This window comes from Corvus hawaiiensis, chromosome 10 (assembly GCF_020740725.1).
Source record: "Corvus hawaiiensis isolate bCorHaw1 chromosome 10, bCorHaw1.pri.cur, whole genome shotgun sequence".
Taxonomy (NCBI): domain Eukaryota; kingdom Metazoa; phylum Chordata; class Aves; order Passeriformes; family Corvidae; genus Corvus; species Corvus hawaiiensis.
Window position 1 is genome coordinate 28,224,779 of NC_063222.1, and position 14,460 is coordinate 28,239,238.

At 45.5% G+C, this 14,460-nt stretch overlaps 1 protein-coding gene across 1 annotated transcript in view; it reads right to left on the reverse strand.

Moving 5' to 3' along the window:
* The window catches only part of MED12L (mediator complex subunit 12L), a 102,201-nt gene that overhangs the window by 83,792 nt on the left and 3,949 nt on the right, over nucleotides 1-14,460 (reverse strand). The window contains exons 2-10 of the mRNA XM_048314678.1: nucleotides 11,970-12,074; nucleotides 10,001-10,192; nucleotides 9,235-9,394; nucleotides 6,850-7,019; nucleotides 6,125-6,235; nucleotides 5,489-5,752; nucleotides 3,190-3,339; nucleotides 2,576-2,675; nucleotides 2,261-2,397 (exon numbers count right to left, since the gene is read on the reverse strand). Coding sequence (XP_048170635.1) covers nucleotides 2,261-2,397; nucleotides 2,576-2,675; nucleotides 3,190-3,339; nucleotides 5,489-5,752; nucleotides 6,125-6,235; nucleotides 6,850-7,019; nucleotides 9,235-9,394; nucleotides 10,001-10,192; nucleotides 11,970-12,074 — 1,389 coding nt within the window. The remainder of the gene's footprint in view (nucleotides 1-2,260; nucleotides 2,398-2,575; nucleotides 2,676-3,189; nucleotides 3,340-5,488; nucleotides 5,753-6,124; nucleotides 6,236-6,849; nucleotides 7,020-9,234; nucleotides 9,395-10,000; nucleotides 10,193-11,969; nucleotides 12,075-14,460) is intronic.

Here is a 14,460-nt window from a genome sequence, read left to right on the forward strand (position 1 = left end):
ATCCTATCTACAAAACGAAAATCCTTACAAGCTTCCATGAGCTGCCAGCTGAAAACGGTGTACACGGCCTCGTGATTTATGGCCTCTTCTGCCAGTGAAAAGCAGAAATTTATTAAGGGGAAGGAAACTAGAGACAAAAAAAGACAAACAGACCGCACGTGGTGACATCCGTGGGGGCGCGGGGAGCGGCCGACATCCAGCGGCCGTGGGGCGGCTCGGCAGCCTCGGCAGCGCTCCCGGGGCTCCGCAACCCTGCCGGGGCTCCGCAACCCTCCCGGGGCTCTGCAATGGCTCCCCCCGGGGCTGGGCAGGGCAGGGCAGGGCCGGCCTGCCAGGTGCTCACCGCAGCCTGCCCAGCAGGTGACACCTGAGCCTGCACTGGTAATGTGGATGTGTGGGCTCCCTGACCATGGCAGGAGAATGGAACTGGAAGATATTTAAGGTCCCTCCCAACCCAAACCATTTTATGTGGCTTTGGAAGTTGAAATGTCAAATGCACAGGCACCATCCATCAGGCACTCTGCACCAGGGCCAAAAGTTGAGCTTGAGCCAAGCAACAACTAAGTCTTGAAAATTCCAGATGTGGTTAAGAAGCTGCACATAATTTGGCAGTTTAATTTCTTCTCAGCTCCAAATCTGGTAAGGTAAGGCTAAAACTTTCAAAGCTCAGTTTTCTTCTCTCAGAAAGAAGTCAGCACCTTCTCTGCTTCTGCTCTCCCTCGAATCTCCTGTGCCTGCTGTGCAAACACAGGCACACTGCTCTCATATCCAACAATGCTTTATTGCCACTCGTCATTCTTCACTGCACAGTACAATGTGGTGCCATTAGAAGATTTCCTGCAAATCAAATGGACACACCTGCATAAAAATGTCTGGTACCCTGAACTGGGGAGCACAGCTCTAAGGGGCCAAAGCACCATGTTTTCAAGGCAACCCAACCTCAACTCATAAAGTACCATAAGACAAAGGCAATAGTGGCAGACGATCTGCATTAAGAGCAGAATAACGAATTTCAGAAGTTTCCCTACCAACACTGTCTTTTTAAACACAGGGCGTTACTACAATTGTATCTGGAAGTCAGAAAAACTTTGGAACACAGACAGGGAGAAGGAAATAAAAAGAGACAAATACATTTGCAACAGCACAAAACCACACCATTCAGCTCCAAAAGCAAATGAAAACAGAAAGCCAGCACCCAAATGATAAAGCATATCACACCCTACCTGTTCAAAACCACAGCACATCCGTGTGCTAAAGTCCTGATGTCACCCAGGCATTAGGGCTAAGAACTTTCAGTGACTTCCCCTGCCTGCTGTGACAGCTCTCCTTCCTCAGCGTCTCTCTGATTACCATAAAAGTGTATCGGGATCACAAGGACAACTCTGGCAAGTGTTTCACTCCATCTTACCTGTTCTGAGCTCCACCTAATGGTTTGCTGGCATGTCTGTCTCTCTGGAAATGCTTCCAGATGTGTGATCCCCCCAACACTACATTCTGCTTGTTTAATGCAAAGCCATTAAAGCACTGATTGACAGTGACAATGCAGCAGGTCTGTGCAGAGAGTCCTGAACTACGACCATCACTGGCTGAGAACACAGCCACTGGCAGAACACGGGTGGAGTCACAAAACAGACCCACTCATATTTTCCACTTTCAAATTTTACTCCAACAGTGTATATTTAAATTCAGATATTTCTTTTCTCCAAACACCTTCCAAGGAAATTCAGGAGTTTGGTGTTATACATAGACCCAGTGCCATTATCATCTGCACTACACACACGCTAAAAAAAAAAGGACTTAAAAATTCCACGGATTACTGATTAAATTTTTTATTGATCTCTGGAAATGGGTTTAGGAGCGGGGGCAAAAATATCAAAAACTCCAGGAGTATGTAGTTTTAGAATATTTTAGAATATTTAGAATATTTTTTAGAATATACTAAAAAGCCTAGTAATTTATTACTTGCTACAATAGATGCAGACGTTGTCAGCAAGGCAATAATCTGGAATTTTACTTGGCAGCATCCAAAAAAAACCCTTGCTAGATCATTTCTCCTGAGGTTTGCAGTACACAGAACTGAAGAATACGATGGCAACAGCAAAGAGCAGTTGCATCCTGTAACCCAGCTGCCCACTAGTAAAGGAAAAACCACACCAAGAAGACCCAAAGCTTCTCTATCAAATAAACACACAATTCATGTAAGTAAAAATTAAATCCATTGTCGATAGATTATGAATTGAGAGGAGACTGCAGCCATTACCTCTTGGTTATCCTTACTCTGATTTGCCCAGAAGATCTTATGATAAAGTGTCTCCATGGAATTGCTGGAATCTGATCTGTCAAAACAATGCCGATCCAACACTTCCAAGGTGTGCAGAACCCGGCTGATGGTCACCCCTGGAGATGGGAGTGGGACAGGAGCAGGGCAAAAAAAAAGGGTTTACACAGGAAGACATTCACCTGGCAATCTATTGCTGGGATTAATGGTAAGGCAACAGAATTACACTCATTATACTGTTCAAGGAAGAACAGATGTAAACCCTAAATCTCCAATGTTTGTTTGGAATTGTCTTACCTGCAGTTGACTCTTGGCACTTGTCAAATGACCACCGCACCTCCACAGCATGGCCTCTTTGCTTTATCTGCTGTTCTACTTCATAAATCTTTGCCCGAACCTGTAAGAAATAGAGCTGCTAATTAGCTGGTGGTGGGAAGTGTCAATTTCCACGTCAAGCCTATGACAGTTCTCAGCAGGAACAAGGTACCCCACAGTGTTCCACAACACTCCCTACATTTGGGAACAACAAACTGAGGGACATTCTGTTCAAATCTTCTCTGCTAAGAATCTTCTTGCACAATAAAACATCATCTCCTTTCATTCCACCCAGCAAAACTTAACTTTCAGCATGTGTGAAAAGTCACATCTCCCAATACATACACAAAGCTTCCTCTTATTTGCCATTTTACATCTTTAAGTAATTTCAGTTTAATAACAGAAAACATCTGAATGTAAATAAAATTCCTGATATTTTCCCCAAAGCTGTCCCACAATGAAGGTCAACACCAGCACAGCACTAGCCTTGACACTAGACTCACAGAAATACCCAAACTTGGCTGCAGTCCTAATGATCAAAATGGTTACTGGGATATAAACCAAATCTTAATAATCTGGCAAGAAATAGCTCTTACCTGCTGATTAAAGGCTGAATTTCCATCTGGCATAGGTAAACTAGATGGAGCAACTTGAAGTAAATCCAGAGGTGAGCCTGGATTAATGTTCTTATTTTCATTTGTGGAATAATTCCACACCAAGGCACTTGGGCAACAAAGAGTTATGGTCTGCAAGCAATAGTACAAAACAGGAGTAATTTCTTTTTCCAAACATGTGTGATAGACAAAACCTACAATAAGAGTCTATGAGATCAGAATCACTTTTGGTCCAACTGCTACAGTGAAAGAAATAAGACAGGCCTATGCACAACTACTTTAGGAATTTCCATTTGAGGAAATACAACTACTGTTTTATTTTCCTTCTTCATTATTAAAAAGAAATAAATTTAAATATATGCATGTTCGATTTCCATTTGTATTGCTTTCATAACAACATCAAAGACCATCACCAAAGGTTCATTTCAGCTAGATCCTTTCTGCAAAATGGTAACAGGCTTAACAAAAAAGAAATCATTTGTTGTTCAGCTTAGAGAAAGAAGCTACATGTGAAAAATTTAAATTTAAGAAATTAATTAAAATCAACTCCTCAGTCAAGACTTGAAAGCATAAAGGAGTAATTTAAATGCACCATGAACTTAGCATTTTGCATTGACAGGCTTCAAAACAGTCATTTTACAATGGCCTGTCACAGGTACCACCACCCTGCAGCATTTGGTACCAAGCAGAGCTACAGCAGAATCTTCTGCTCTTTGGGGTCAGACCTTCAATATCATCTGAAATGACACAAGTTGACTCATCTTATAGATGTTTATTTTTGAGACTGTTGGATTGCTTCTTGGGAAGCTCCCCCAGTCCAGATCTGGACTAGAAAACAGCATCTTGACAAACATTGCCTAGAGAAACATTCCTCTGGAAAGGTGGGGAGCCTGTCTGAATCCAGGCTGAGCTATGGACCCATGTGACAGCACGAGGGAAAGCGGGAAAAGGGGGAGAGAAAAGAGCAGAACAAGCACACACAAACCCAAACAGCAGAGGCTGCGCAGGAAGATGACCAGCTGTGTTGCCAGTAGAGAATCGCTGTAACACTGCCAGAGGTCACAGCATAGCCCAGCAGCCCAGGACGGAGACAAACCCAGCATTCCCAGAGCAGATCCATGTTCAAGAGGAAAAAAGTCACAGCACACTGAGAACCAGAGAGAATCTAACCTCCTGGCTCAGGCCCCCTCAGCAGAGAGGGACGAGGATACTCTCCCACTTCCCTTCCTCAGACAGCACCAACACACCTGCCCTGGGAACAACCCTGCCTGCCTCCGGGCTCTGGACTTCCCACACTGCAACGTCCAGGGAAAGCTGCAGCCCTCAGAGAGGGAGCTGCTACTAGGAGAGCTCTTTGACTGAAACAGACTGCCCAGAGCGTTGGGGTAGGCGTTAAAACCCAGCCTCGCATCGTCCTGCGGAACCTGCTTTGGCTGACCCTGCCTAGGGAGGGCACAGATCACATTATCTGCAGAGGTCCCTGACCTGTTCCATGATGCTGTGATCCCATGAGCATCAGCAGACTCCTGGTACCAGCAGCAGGATATCTCTGTGCAGCCCCCAGGGAGAGACACTGAGCAAACAACAGCAGGAGGGTTTGGGGAAGTCTCACTAGATCAGGGCTCAGGAAGGCAAACAACCACAGCTCGTCACAAGCGCCCTTCTTCAGAAAGTAATTACTCTCTTGATATTTCTGTGATTGCCAAGCAACGAACACAAGCAAGCAGACTCTTCTGTTCTACGGTCTTGAAAACTGGAGAAGTTGGTAAGGCAATATAAACTGCCCATAAAACTGACAAAACCAACATGAGGTGTCCTACAGTGGCACCAGGCATCAGTGACAGGCTGGAGACAGCAAAGCAGCCCTCGCGCGCCGGGGCTCGCGGAGGTCAGCGCAGTGCTGTGGCTGCCCAGCCACACTCAGCAGGCACACACAGCCTGGCAGGACCACGGGGGTGACGAGAACAGGATGAGATGCGTGGAGCAAACCCTCTATCCCAGAGGGAAGGCCTGGCCATCCCAGGCAGCAGAGCCACTCCTTCCCCCAGCAGAGGTGCCGAAGACACACAGACACCACAAGCTTCTCCAGGAGGCTGCTCCATTGTGCCTCAGCAGGTGCAGAGACCCCCCACCCACTCTCCCCACATCCATCACCCTTTAATGGACACAGGTACACTTCAAACCACAGCTAGCACACCTTGTCCCACCCAAACCCCACTGTTTTCCAACACACTGAACGGACATAGCCTTGAAAACAAAGAGCAGCAGAGCAGTGGCCTACCTGCAGCATGCAACTGAGTCCATACACCAGTGGACGGTGCTGAGGGCAGGCGAGGAAATCTGAGCAGGTCATCTGTGCTGGGCTCACCCCAGGGGCAGTCGGACTGGGCACTGCCAGGGGAGGGTTACTTGGTCCGAGGATCATGTGAGGGGAATGGGCAGCTCCAAGGTTAGGCCCATCGCTGAGCAGCAAGGACAGGCGTCTGGCACAAAAGTATGCAAGGCGGCGGGACAGGTAAGCTGACTGAACAAACCCTTCTGAGTACTGAAATTTAAAAAAATGCAGTTTACTATACGGTCTGCTCCGTGTACCCATTTTCCTTGACAACCTAACAGTTGTCATGCATGAACTGGAAAGAAACACTTCCAATGTTTAGGATTCCAGAAGTTAGAAAAGAATAGCTCAAATGTACATCTATACTTCTTTCTCTTAAAAATTTCATCTGCTCTCCAGGACCAGTTACAGTAAAAGATTCCCTCTACCAAACTGAGTCAAGGATTATAAAGCATGAACATCTCATAGGCGTTTATAAACTCCAATCATGCACCAAACAATATTTATATAGATTTTATCACCACAAATTTAACAGGTGTGAATCACACTTACACTGATTTTGGCTTTAAAATATGCACGTACCTGCAACATCAGTGGCAACAACAGCTTCAGAAGACCATCATCAGTGGGTCTGATTTTTTCCAAAACATCCAGTATCCATGTCAAATACTCATGTCTCTCGAGCATTCCTTCCTTAAAGGATTTCAAATAACACATCACATGTTACCTGGGAGCACTCAACAAGCAGCTGTGTAATTCCATGGTTCATTTCACTCTGGTTGAGCCCTCGGTACCCGTGTCACCACAGAGCTACCAACTCCCTCAAGCACCGCTGCAGCCCCAGCGCCGCCAGCAGTGCCACAGACAGGAGGCCAGGCACAGCACCCGTGCTCTGCGCAGCTTCAGCAGGGGTGACTCCCTCCCAGAAACCTTCCTGCTGCTTCTGCCCTGGGCTGGAAACAACCAGAGTGTTCTGCTGCACTAGAACCAGGCAGAACTGAAAGCCCGGCCACCACTCCAACACCCGAGGCTTCATGTGCCACAGTGGCCTCAGCCTGAGCCACGGTCACTGAAAACACCCTGAAAAGATGGGATGATATATGAGAGGGAATAATTGAGTGCACTGCTGCAATTGCAATCAGGCAGACTGAGCAAATCAGAGCTTTTTCAGCCACCAAATCTGTAAAAGGGATTAGCATTTACAATTTATGCAAGTCTTATGACAAAAGTTACCACTGAGTTCTAAAATTGGATTTTCCGAGAATAGTTACTAAAAAAAAAAATCCCTGCACTCCTAAAAGTATTACCTGAAACATATAAAATGACAGTTTTTCATTGTATTCCCACTGCTGCAGGGCTTGTTCCACCTCTGAAGGCATCGCCACAGAGCTGTTGCCTTGGCTCGAAGTTCCATGGTAGAACTCTGCAACCTTTCCCAGCTGCTCTCGGAGGTATTTGGTTACAATTTGAGTCCATTCTACAAAATACGTTTGCAATTAGAAAACTTCAGGTGATCAAAGGTTTCCCGCACAGTGAGAATTGAAACAAAGTTACACTGTCTTTGTCACCAGAAATGTTTGTCCCCAGCCTTACCCCTGCATCTCTGGCAAATTAATGGGGCTCTCCTGTGTGCACCTGCTCTCAGAGCTGTCAGTGTGCAAGCAGCCTGCACTGACACAGCTGCGCCTTTAAGGAATCGCCTGTCTCATCAGATTTCGACAGTCAGTCACAAAACTGCCTTGAAATAGATAAAATAAATATACTACATTACTTCCTTCCATCTGAAGCTTTACTGCTTTCCCCCTTCCCCCTCCAAACAGAGCCAACAAAAAACTGATTGGAAATTTGCACAAGCAATAGGTTATAAAACCATTCCTTCTGCAACCACTCTGGAAATGCCAGCTTCTCCAGGTTTTCACTCTGACAAGGCTGCAGCAGCCCAGCAGCAGTTTCTGTGGTCAGTGTGACCAGCACAGAGCAGGTCTGCATGGCACAGTGAAAAGAGGAAAAGAGGATTTGTAAGGAAGGAATTCTCTCAGCAGCAACTGGAACAATCCAGGATATTTGTGAATATCTTGGAGACAAACCTCTGGCAGAGCTGTGTCTATCAGCAAACAGAACATTTAACAAGAGCACCCTCTTTTACGACTCCATAATGCAGTTGCTGTGACAACCAGAGCTGTTTACTGTCAGAGCTACAGAAACCACCACTCTCAAACACAACTCTTTTCACTGTCCACTGCCCATCTCAGACTCCAGCTAGCACATTCCTTCTTTTTGCCTTTTGCATCTGTAATTGGCAACTCTGTCAACAAATACAGACTACACATTGGAAGCTTTTCTACCCAAACCCACTGGAATTTCTGGATGAAGCTAGTGGGGTTTAGTGTTTTCACAGAGCAGTTTAACTACATTTACATCAAACATTCGCTTGATTTTGGGAAAACAATTTCAAATCCACTAGTTCAAATTTATTTCATGTGACAGTATGAAAGAATAATTTTCCCAAAGCAATTACCAATGTCTCTGTGCCACTGCGTTGGAAACAATGCAATACCACCTTTCTGGTAGCCAAGGCATAGATATAAAACACTCTGGGAAATGCCAAAGGCTGTTCAGTAACACACACGAAACTACCTCCCAAAAAGCTCTCAACAACCTCTGCAGAACAGGGAATTTGGACAGAGGACCAAATCTTCAGTAACCCAGCTCAGAACATGCGCTGATAAAGCCACTGGCCCCTCAGCCCACAGACGCTGCCTGGCCTCACTCGCCCCCACTGTGAGGGGGGTACCAGAGCAGGAGTACCTGCCAACCCCAGATACACACGACCACCTTGCACCCTCCCAGGAAACACGAACCCCTTTGCTATGAAGAGCTGCTACTCCCAGCCAGAGCAAAGTAGGTGTAGATACACGATTACAACTAAGGCATGGACAGCCTTAGCTTTCCCCACCTCCTCCTTACGCCCCTCCCATGAGGGCGAGTTGGCAGGAAGAAGCAGACATTTCTCCCAGCATTACAGAGATGCTGCTAAACAGCACTGAAATTGTCTATTCTGAACACAATTATTCGGAGGGGAAAGAAGAAAAATGTTCATTTCAGATAGCAGAAATGCTGTAGGTATCGTATGTAAATTGTGCGAGTAAAACCACAACTCTGATAACAGTTAAAGCATCTCTGAACACCTTAAAGGTGGTCACTGCCTGGCCCACTGGCTTGGTGCCACACCGTGTCCTTTAAGAGTAGTCCTTAAAATACATAAATTGCCAGCTGTGTTCTAATAAATAAGCTTTGAAATTTGCACATTTCATTATGGGCATTCTAAAGTAGCAATTCTGTTCAGCCGCAGGCAACATTTAGCTTGGCACAGCCCCTGCCACTCCTACCAGTCCCACAGTGACCGGTGTCGGTGCTGAGATGCAGCACAGCCATCTCCTCAGGTGCTGCACCTGGAGATTTTGGGAGGATTCAGCTGGGAGCAGAAGCAGCCAACTAGGCAGTAGTTCTGTTCCATGGCTCTTTGTACTCTGACACATACTTCAAAGTGAAACTGATTTTAAAGCATTTTTACTCCAATTCCCACTGCAAAGATTCTTCTCTGGACACCCAGTAACACCACAGCCATGAAAAAGAGAAGCAGGCCCCTTCAGCTATTACCATGCATGGAGACATTAAAGACATTTATTTACCAATATTTGGGTCAGTGGCCTGGCGTTTCTTGATTTTAGCTTCAGAAATAGCAGCATAGTAGGCACATGTCATTTTGATCAGCCATGCTGCTCGCAGCAGTGGCACAGAGTATTTTGCTAAGTAAGCAAAAATATCTTCTTTTTTACTGAGAATGGGAACCTGAAAGAAAACAGGCAGCAAGTTACAGCACACAGTCCAACAGCAGCTGGCTCCAGCAGGTCATCCCAGGCCTCCACTGCTCAGCCTCACACAGCCTGGAGGGTGGCAGACTCTGCATCAGCCCAGGAACCCACTGTGCTGACAACACCAACTGTCCAGGCACAGGGGAACTCAGGGATTGACAAAAAAGAGACACTGCCCTACAGTCTTCCAGGCTTCATCAGGAGCATCCTTGACCTACTCAGTGATGCCTACAAGGCCATGAGCAAACCTCTCAACAGCCACTGACATCCAAAGTGCGGAGAACATCCTCTGAGCTGATCCTCAGTACCTCTGGAAAACAGAGCTCTGTCATGGTTTTGGGTAAGGGTTCAACAAGAGAAACATTCTGGACATGAAATGTAGTCATTCAAAGGAACTTTGTGCCAGTTAGATCAGCAGTTGCCCCTTGCTCAAGCCCCCTCCTTGCAGAGAAGGCACACTGCACAGCCCCAGCTGCCTCCAGCACAACGCTTCATCCAGCATGCTCCAAAATACTGCGCTATTCTTACAGCCCAGCCCAGTAGAATCCAATATCCAGGAAACAGAGGAAGGATATTCTGATACCTTTTTTGCTAAGAGAGTCAGGGGTTTACTTCCTGCCAAATCCATGAACCAGTTGTGAATTGCACTCTGAGACCGAGCAGTCACCAGCCAGTAGTTGTCTTTGGCATTTACTTGGGGTTTCTTCTTCCCCGTGTCCTGGAAAGTGTTAAATTTGAGCTTTTCTGCCAGGATGCTGCTGAAGTAAGCACCGATCTGGGGGGGGGGGAGAAAAACATGTATGACAATCCAGTAATTAAGTATCTACTGTACATCAATACACAAGGATTTCCATCTGAAGGGATGCAGTCCTCGCTCCAGAGCAGTGCAATGGGATCACACTTATTCCCTGCAGAGAGGAGAGGGGGGGTTCAGAATATCAAACACCTGTATGATACATCTGCATTACCACTGTAGAGGCTGTGGGTCAGCAAAAACAATCAAAGGGACCAGGGCTCAAGGCCACCAGGGCTGAGCTGCCCCTTGGGACAGCCACTGCATGCCCAGAGCTATATCCTGCCAGCCAACACCTGTTTGGATCCAGGCCCCAGTGCAGTGGAGCCTAAGAGAACATTCCTCCCCTCCTGCCCTTCATGGCAGCACAAACTGCATAAATACACACTTTTCACTTCTATTTAGATCAAACCAGCTGTCACAGGAACTGCATCCATTGCCTATCAGCAGCTACAGCAGCCAAAGTTTCAAAGTCTCAGGGAACCTCAGAAGTCTGACTTCTACTCAAAGCCCCTCTGCTACCACCCGGTACCTCCACAAGGAGAAACTTTGCAAGATTTGGTCCCCTGGTACCTCAATCCCAAAACAGCAGGAAAAAACCCAGAGGTTTTATTTCCAATGTAAGTTTATTTGCTTTTCAGAATGACTATAATAGGAATAAATAATAGGCCTGCCAGTCAGAATAATCATCACTGGGTCATTTTAAAATATAGGGGAAGCCTTTAGGAGATACTGAACTTATTTTGGTAATTCTATACTTAAATATTGAAAGAACGACAAGCACTTCCTTGTGAATTTATGTTCCACATTTCAAACAGTTCTGTTCAACAGTCAAAACGTGAATAATTAATATATGAGAGAAAATGCCTGCAGGTAGCATTCCTAGGGAAAAAGGACAATTCAGAAGAAGGTAACAGGAAAACTTTTAAAATTTCAGCAGTAGCAACCCTGTCATTTACATGCATCTCTTCCTCCACTAAAAGAGTAACACTGTATACATAATTTCATATTTTCTAATAAGTCATAAGAAGTTAGATTTTCAAAGTCAAATAGCAGAAAATTACTTTGTCTGAAAACATTTTTATAAGTTTCTTGATAACATTCTCCTTCCAAATGCTTTCTTCCTGCCTTTCCAACAGGAAAAAAAAAGAATTACAAAAGAGTACATTAATCTGGACAGATGCTTCAAAGAAATATGGGAAGGCTTTTTCTAAACAGCTATTATTTTCAATTTACAAGATAGTAACCAATATTTTAGTAAATTTTATTGCTCTTATGTATCTTAAACTTCTTTGATTCTCAAAAACAACCACAGAAGAGCTAAGCTAAAATTCACTAAACAGTCCAAGAATACATTTCCAAGAGATCTGGACCATAGTGATCAGTTTCTCCTGGCAGAAAATACCCTGGGGAAACAGATAAAAGACCAAAGCAAGCTATAGACATGTAAGCACCAGGGACTTCCAGGGAAGGAGGAGTCACTGCTGTCTCAGTAAGTCACGCAAATGAAAGAACAAGAGCAAAAGTGTAATGTCCCTTGTACACTGAAGTGTGCTAGTTGTGTTTTTTCCTTGGCATCCATGGTTTCCTCTGAAGACTGATGACAGCAGGTAGTCCAGCATTCTGATATTCATTCTGTAATTAACTTTCATACCAAGACTTCTGACTAGAAAGCCAAGCATTCCAGACCCAAGTACCACCACTGTCAGCTTGGTTCCAATTTCCGTGAGTGCACCCAGACTGAAAGGCCCTGTCTTACCTTTGAGGTGTTGATGACAATATTCCTGGCAGATCCATGCTCATCTCCAGAGAAGGCAGGCTGATTGCTGAAGCCTTGCTTTACATTCACTGCCGTAAGCTCATCCTGTAAAGAGTGTTTTAAGCACAAAAGATGAAACGACAATTTAAGAAGTTGCATCATTCCAAGAAGCATGCTTTTATACGGAAAATTTTTGTATTTGCTAGTACATCACAATCCATGTTCATCTGAACACTCAGAGCCCTCTGCACACTCACAGGATTTTTGGCAAAGGGAACATGATGCCACTGTTACCTTCTGGTCCCCATCAGGTGTTCACTTCACTACAGACTTGAGGCCATCACTTGACAGATGCTGCTGGTTTTGCTGACAGGGAATTGCTGCCCAGGAGAAGGGCAGCAGGAAGCAAGGCCTCTATAAAACCTGGAGCACCACTAGCATCCTCTGTAAAACCTGGAGCACTCCCCAGCACACAGCCTGAAATTTCCCTTGTGAAAGTGGTGTCAGACCACAGCCCCCCCCACCAGCACTGGGAGAGCAACACATCCCCCTCTCCTCAGATACCCTGGGAGCAGCTGAATTGCTCCACAGAATGCTGCTGCACACTTCTCCTTAGCACCAGAACCCTGTATGTCCCTACCCCAGCAGGAAAACAAGCTTGTATTGTTGTTCTGTTGACAATTAAAACATTTCTATTGTGGTTTATGGGCCCACCATCATCATTTGAGAACATCTACTGAAACAGGAAACAGATCACCTCTAGTAAAAGCAATTCCAGGTGAACATCCAGCCCTGCTGCAACTAAACCCACTTCTTTTGGAGCTACTTCTGCAGTGGAAGCATGACTGGTCTCCTACTGCACTGTCAACACACCTTCATTTTGCTGTTTATTGGTACTTAGGCAGGCTTGGCTGGGTTGCATTCACAGCAGGAACACACAACAGGCAAGAGGGGGGTCAGCAGCATTAGGCACAAACACACCCCCAAGTCTTCACAAATTTCCTAAGGAAGCCACATCCTTCCCTATCTTCACTCTGTGCCTTCACCAAAGTTAATATTCTTCCATGGAGGCTGTGCCATTTGTTCACTCATTCAGGATTACGTGCCTGCCAGACAGGTTTTCCTACACCAGTTGGATGGGAACTTGTTGGGTTTTTCCGATCTGCCTCTGAAGAGAAGGCACAGATCTCCCCAAGGAAGCAGTTACCTGCCACCACAGGTACTCTACACAAGCTCAGGTGATCCACAGACAACTGGTATTGAGTGAGATGGCTGTGAAATACCCTCTGAAAGCAAAGAGCAACTGCACTGTGACCAAGCAAAGAGCAGAAAATAAAGTTAAGAATGTCACCGTTTTTCTAGAAGATTTTATTCCTAGTTTTGGGTGACGTGTCTCCCAAAAATAGCGACCCAGAAGCTTCCTTTCAGTTTCTTCTCTTACACTTTGCCATGCATTATGCTTTTCAGTATTTTCCCAAAGTTTGGGAGTAACACAGCAGACTAACATATTTTGAGGAACTCTAAGCTCTCCAAGGTTTGTGAACTTAGCAAAGCTCATCTGAATTTTAAATTAAATCCACCAGAATTGCTGGAACACTACTCCACCCACACTATCCCCCAGACAGTCCTGAAAACACAGATACAGAGAGAGCTGGAAGTGATCAAAGACATTACAAGCAAACAAATAAAAGGTAAATTGCAAACAGATGGAGACATTGTTACTAATAGCACCACTTCCAGAGCTGACCCCAGTTCTGTTATCTTTAAACTTTGCCTTTTAAAACACACTATCTAAATTTCAGCATTATGCTGGAAATAACCAAGAACAGTCTGTTGTACTCCACACCTACCACCACTGTAGGAACAAGCTGTGAGGGGCTGACAACACAAACACATCAGTGCTTGGTTTGTCTGGCTCCATTAGTAGCTCAGATTTCCTCTACTACTTCAGCAAGAAAACTCAGGACGTGGCACAGTTACATAACTGAGCACCACATGGAAATGAAAAGACATCACCTGCAAACACAGGGAATGGAGACACCTTTACAAACAAAATGATAAAATGGATGTTCACAGGAGCTCTCGTTACATCTCACTCGTACCAGCTCTGTTACCAGCTCAGGCTCATTCCCTGAGAGCAGGGCTGTGCCCTGGCAGAGGGGAAGCTCCTGGGCACAGAGGCAGGAACGCCAACACAGCTCAGCTGTACACGCTGATCGTACCAGGGGCAAGTCCACACTACCTGGCCGTGTGCTAAGGAGAAGAACAAGAGCACTCAGGCTGCTGTCACTGAGTGGTGCCCATGCCACAACACACTGGTTCTTCTGGGCTCCTGCAGGAATGGCGAGCTGCCTTTCCAAACGCCAGCCAGGGCCCCAAGTGTGCCCAAACAAGGCTTAAAACCCTTCTGCAATTTTAAACAGCCAAGTGAACATTCAGGCCCAAATTGCACTAATTTGTTTCAGACAGACTTTTACTTGTTTTGTGTGGG